At 39.6% G+C, this 6604-nt stretch overlaps 1 protein-coding gene across 1 annotated transcript; it reads left to right on the top strand.

Moving 5' to 3' along the window:
• The first annotated feature begins 458 nt into the window (after positions 1 to 458).
• Positions 459 to 2878, top strand: LOC120715190 (programmed cell death 1 ligand 1-like). Its single transcript, XM_040002050.1, has 2 exons — positions 459 to 768; positions 2457 to 2878. The coding sequence occupies exons 1-2, from the start codon at positions 696 to 698 to the stop codon at positions 2798 to 2800; spliced, it is 417 nt and encodes a 138-aa protein (XP_039857984.1). The 5' UTR covers positions 459 to 695; the 3' UTR covers positions 2801 to 2878.
• The last annotated feature ends 3726 nt before the right edge of the window (positions 2879 to 6604 follow it).

Genomic DNA, 6604 nt, shown 5'->3' with positions numbered 1-6604 from the left:
AATTAATCACAGCTTGAAAGTTTACTCTTATAAGTCAGCTTTCAGATAAATGTTGTGGTGCCAGTATATTAAAAGAACAACATTTGAATATAGAAACAGAAATAAAAGCACCTTTAATGTTTCCTGAAGATCAGCATTTCAAACAGAGTTAAATTTCACTGCTGTAAAATTTGATTTAAATAAATAAATAAATAAATAGCAGTGAGATAAATTTCACTGTTGACATATTAGATTTTCATTATGTTATTAAAGTGTGATGTCATGAAGTTTATTAGCTAACTGTTGTTTACTTGCTAATCTTAGATTCACATAAAAGAAAGATTTTCTTCATGTCTATCAAACAATGCTGTAGCGGGCACTTTAAGGAAACCTGAAGCCGTGAGTCACAACAGTAAGCTTAGCTGCGCTAAGGAAACCACATGTAGCGGCGTTTCCGGCGGACTTTTAAGTTCACCGTCTGACTTCACTAAAACGAGTTTGACACCGAAGCCTCTGGGAGTGACTCCGCCTTTGGGAGGACTCACTCGTCTACCGGGGAGGCACAGCCAGTGTTAGCGAAACAGTGAATAATTGACAGCAGGCTTATCCAATAACAAGCGCGGACGTGAAGTATGAAAAAAGGAAAGAAACAAAAACAGCCGGCTCCACTTTCTCACATTAATTCACTCGTGCACTTTGAATGTGCCTAATGAAACATGTTTGCTGTAACATCTCCGTGCCTCTGCTGGACTTTACTGTCTGTCTCCCTCGTGAGGTTTACCTGGGCAGGTGAGTTTGATTTTAAATCCTATCGATCTATTTCTTACCCGCTGTTAGATGTTCGAGCTGCTTTAGTTTCAGCTGCTCACAGAGAGGACGCAGGTCTCCTGTCACCAAACCTCTTCTGTCATGTTAGAAAGTGGATGTTAGTGTTTAGACTCACACACGTTTACATAACAGTTTGTATAATGAAGCTGTGAAGAGAAGAGATTTTATTACTGCAATAAATTTAAAGTGGTGTCAGATAAACATGGACAAACTGCTGTAAAGGTTTATTATTGATTCATTGATTAAAAGTTCTTCTCAGAGTTTTTATTTGTTTAATTTAATTTTTAAAGCCCATGTATCATTTTTGTACCACTTTACAAGTTTGTGCTACTTTGTGTTGGTCTGTCACAGAAAAACTCAGTGAAAACATTTGAGTTTGTGGTTGTAAGGCGACAAAATGTGTAAAAGTTCAAGGGGTATAAAAACCTTTTCAAGGCACAGTATATGCAGGTATGTGTATGTTTGTTTCATATGCCTGACATGACAGCTCATCATCACCTTGAGAGCATTTTAGTAAGTTTGGGCACACAGATAAAGGCTAATAACACATGAAATTTCACAAATATGTCATATATTTTATTAGGTGCTGTGACAAAGTGGATGAGCAGTTGCAATGCTCTCCCTTTGTCCCATGTGAGTTGACCTTTTTTTTTTTTTGCACGTTTCTCTGTTTCTATTTATTTGCTATGATTTGCCATTTGTTGAGTAACATTGCTGCACTCACTATCCCGGGTTTGTCTGTTGCCGGCAAAACAAACATTCTGCAAATTGAGACAAATACCCAGTTACATGTTTCTTTATATTTTATTTCATCACAGATTAAGTCATTTGTTCATACTTTGTTGTTTCTTTCCAGTCTTCGTGTGGGAAACGCCGCCTTCTTCTGTATAGGGTTTATTGCCGGTTGGTGCAAATGGTGCATTATCGCCACCAACTGGTGTGCAGGTGGGAAACGCCTGCCTAGCATTTTGTTGTTTTAAGTCCTGCTGATGTGACATCAAGCGGAGGGGTTTCTTTTTCCATAGAAATGCTTCATTTTGTTTGTTTCAAGTTCTGAAGGGTTTTGTTGAATCTTGTTTATGTAAACGGAGCCATTTAGTTACGTAAATGTGCCAATTAGAAGTGTGAGGAGGTTTTGTGTCTTTTTAATCATCTGTGTAGAGTTTTAGATCCCTCAGTTTAAGTGAGAGGTACAGGCTGGGCTAATTGGAGGGAAATTGATGGCCCTATTTAAAGCCAGATTCAGAGGAGAGGAGAGGTGAGCTGTGTTACCAGGTCCATGAACTGATGGGTTTTGTTAATCGAGTTACTTTTGGGGAAAGTTTTGTTAAGTTACACATTAAACAGAGTTCATTGTAAATAAATTGCTCACGTCTGCAAACCTGAAATTTCTGTGTAGTCTGCTTCCCTACAACCTTCCTTGACATTCGAGTCGGACTACCTCAACATGTTTGTTTGATTCATTTCTTAATGTGAGAACAATCAGGACACAGTTTGTTTCACAGATGCAGGTTCATATTGTGTGTGTGTGATGAACATTTAGCCTAATGTGCTGAACCCAGTGTGTACAACTCTTTGCTGATTGGCTGGTGTAGAAGTGAACAGATCAAACTTTCATCTGTAACCTCTCTGCTCTGTTTCCTTTTCAGACCACAAAAACGTCACAGCTGAGTCTGGACACAACGTCACTCTGACATGTCGAGCTCCAAACAACAACATAGTAGTAAAATGGAGCAGAGCTGATCTGGAGTCAGAATATGTTCTTTTGTACCGGGATGATCTGTCTGTTCCAGATGACCAGCATCCATCTTTTAAGAACCGGGTGGATCTGCAGGACACACAGATGAAGGATGGAGACGTGTCTCTGATTCTGAAGGATGTGACGGTTAATGACACTGGGACATACGAGTGTCGTGTCTTTGTGAGAAAAACACGCTCATGGAAATCCATCAGCATCATCTACCTTCATGTTGTTGATCCTCCAGGTGAGTGAGTAGAGTTGAGTGTGTGTGTGATCAGAGGTGAAGCTGCTTCCTGCTTGTTGATGTTTGTTTCTAAAGATGTTGTTGATGAGACTTTGTAGAAAGCAGCTGGTCTGAGTGATGTGATCAGAGTGCAGTAGATAATGTCTGACAGCAGTTTGAAGAGGAAATGGATTCTGTTCTGTTCTTCACTCATCACCTACCTGACAGCTGACACCTCACACCTGTTTCTCACCTGCAGGTCAGACAGGAGGAGACACAGAGGATGGAGGGAAGGAGGATGGAGGGAAGGAGGATGGAGGGAAGGAGGATGGAGGGAAGGAGGATGGAGGGAAGGAGGCTGGAATTGGTAGAAGACACCATGTTGCACTGGTAGCTTTTGGTTTGTTACTTGCTGTGATCATTGTTGTGGTCGCTGTCGTGATCTCTAAAAAAAGGAAGAATGATCCTTCCTGATGAAGAAGCAATGAAGGAGATGATCTGAAAGAAAATAGGATGACAGGAGAGAGAGAGAATACATTAAACCCAGTTAAAAATGTTTAACTATAAAAATGACATATTTATATGTATAGATAGATAGTTGTATGAGGGTAACATCACAAGGAGAACAAACAGAATATAAACCAGTGTGTTTCACACTGAATGTGTTCAGGTTGGAGCTGCTGTGTGGACCATTATAGCTTTATATCAGAACCTGTTTGAGTTACATTTCATTGCCCCAGAATGGTAACACCTCCACACCATCTGATAAGTTTTGGTTGGAGATTTATGTAACGCAAACTGTCAGAGAAACTCTTGAATCTGTGTTGGTTCCTCTTGATGTCAGTGCTGACTTTGATCCTGTGGATCACTGCAGACGTTTAGAGACATTGATAGAGACTCTGAGAGTTTCTAACTGGATTAACTTGCACAGATGGAGGATTCTTTGTACATGTTGATGAATCTTCATCCAGGAGCTACAAACTGAACTATGGTGTTCCACAGAGGTTAAATCTGGGACCAGCGCTTTTAACATTTACAGGCTGTAACTTTGTGATGTCATCAGGAGGCACAGAATCAGTACACATTAGTACACTGATGATACACAACTTTATGTTGTTGTGTCTCCTGATGACACAGAGCCAGTCAGATCTCTCTGCAACTTACACATTAATTCCTGGATGGCAGCAAACTTCCTCCAACTCACTCAGGACAAAACTGAGGTTTAATCAGCAGCTCTGAAGCTCAGAGAGAAACTTCATAACAAACTTCAGACTCTTCCACTAAACCTGTGTGAGCAGGTTAAAAGCCTTCAGGTCTTATTTGATCCAGAACTCACATTTGACATTCACATTTAAAACTTTTGTCAAAAATATTCTAAAACTAAATTTTCATATTTAAAGAATATTGCAACAGTGCAACAGTTTCTCTCTCAAGCCAATGCAGAGACCTTGACTCTAGTTTTCATCTCCTGAAGGACTGATTACTGAAATGCTTGTTTTTCTAGTTTTTCAAAGAAATCTTTGTCACTGCTGCAGCTGCTTCAAAACTTGAGTCATTTCTAAGATTATTTTATTGTTTTCAACACTCAGCGGTTCAGGACCTTCTTGTCTTTATAATTTACTTTTATTCTACAAGCACTTCAGAGCCCTCAGATCCTCAGACAGGAGACTGTTGTCTTTTATTAAACATGCTGCACGTTTCTTTTTAGTTTGTTATTTTAATGTTTGTGTCTGTTTATTTTATCTTACTTTTCATCTATTTACTATTTTCTTTGCACCATTTGTTTATTCCATTTATATGATATTAAATCTATTCTTAGTGTCCTTGTTATGTTATTTGTTTCTTTTTCATCTCCAGTGTTTCTGTATGATGAGTGAGTGTCTGATGTCTGGGTGTGGGAGTGGGGATGGAGGGCTGATGAGAGGGTGTAGTGAAGGTGATGTGTGTGTATTTTTTTCTGCTTCAGTGATCAGAGGTCTGCACTACAGAGCAGGATTTAGTCTTATCCAGGTAACTACAGGATTAACTCTGGTTTTACTGTAATCTTAGGATGGTTCACTTCTCATTCCCAGTTTACGCTTCAGTGGGAAATCTCTGCTGATTACTGTGATTGAAATTTTCACCAGCTGTTGGTAACAACATCCAATCCACACATGCAAAGCAATCAAACCATAGATGTCCATAAATTATCTGTAATGATAAGAAATGTCAAAAGTATCGAGCACGTTTATTGAAATGTATTTAATCCTTTGAACATCCTTTGAGCCTTTGTTGGTGATGATTGTTTTAACGTTCCTCCTGCACGGAGAAACTTGTCTCAGGTGTGACTTTGGCCCATTCTTGGCTCTTTGACTGCATTTCTCGCTGTTTTCTTGGAAATAATTATACCGGCTCCACGTCTTTCTGTATCTCTTTGCAAGTGCTCCATGATAATTGTTTTCACTGTCTGAAATCTTATAGGAGCACCTGTTCAGGTTCAAGTGTGATCTATGTGGGAATCAGTAACTCAGAAAGTCTGTTTGACATTAAACATGCGGGTCAAACTCAGTCACTCAGTTTAAATGTTCTTCTGTGTTTCAGTGTTTCACAGTCTTTGTAAGTGTAGATGGACTTCATCTAAAAGCAAACTGAGAGACATGAGGAAAGTTTCTCAGGTATCAGAAAGCTGCTTCCATCAGGACCCCGTGATGTGGCCTCAGAATTTCATCTTCTTTTGTTTTTGTGGCCCACATTGGCTGTGATATAGACATCAGTGTGTACGATGATGTTATGACTGATGGATGAGAAACAGGACTTCTGTATTTAAAGTCTGTACTGTACATATTTGTAGGCTGAATGCTGACCTCATCCACAGAGCACTGAGGTGTGAGAGAGTAACTGAGAGTCACGGCTGTCTGCACTCTGAGAGGATGATGACTGTACAATTACTTTTTCTGTGGGTTCATTGGTGCTGAAGTTCAGTACAAACTAACCACCTTTGAGATGAAACAGCAGTTACATCATGGAGCTGACAAATCTGCAGCAGCTGTATGATAATGTCACGTCAACATGAACCAAAACATCAGAGGAATGTTTGCAGCACCTTGTTGAATCTGCTGTGAAGAATTAAAGCAACTCTGAAAGTAAAAAAAAAAAAAAAAAAAAAAGACCAAATTCAGTACTAGGAAGGTGTACCTAATAATGTGGCCAGTGAGTGTATATGATTGTAATGAAATAAAACTTGTTTGTATATTTTTGTGGTGTTCAGTGCCAGTGAAAACGTGTGACAGATTTTCTTGTAAAGAGCTGAGCACTCCTGATCCTGTGTGAAGTGGAAACATTAAACCTTCAGTGCTGCAGACTCAGAGGTGGGCAGCCTGTTGTTGCACTTTAATGCCAGTAGATGGCAGCACAGACCACTTCATCTTGGTTGCATCAAATAACAAACTCACTGCCTCATTAAAGAATAAAACTTGAAAAAAATAATGCCTTTAAAATGAATACCACCTAAACTATCATCTGCTTTGAGTTGACGTCACACCTGTTACCTGTCACACTGTGATATTTCTGGTAGCAGTGGTCACTTCTGGTGAAAACAACCCACCTGCAGCCCTGACTGCTGACAGAGCTGCAACAAGCATCAGTAAATGTATTACAGTCTCGTGAATTTGGTGGTTGGTAAAAGCTGCTCAGAGACACATGTTGTTTTATATGTGAGCGACATCCTGATTTCAAATCTGTGAGTCAGTGAAGAGAATCACTAATGGACATGCGCAGTGGAGGGTGCTCTAACATAAACGTGTGACTGTGTGTTGAAAACAATTTCACTCAGAAAGTAAAATCCGACACATTGC

Source organism: Simochromis diagramma, unplaced genomic scaffold (genome assembly GCF_900408965.1).
Source record: "Simochromis diagramma unplaced genomic scaffold, fSimDia1.1 OVJJ01000422.1, whole genome shotgun sequence".
Classification (NCBI taxonomy): Eukaryota; Metazoa; Chordata; class Actinopteri; order Cichliformes; family Cichlidae; genus Simochromis; species Simochromis diagramma.
Note: the sequence above shows the minus strand (reverse complement) of the source record. Positions and strands in the feature narration are given on the sequence as shown.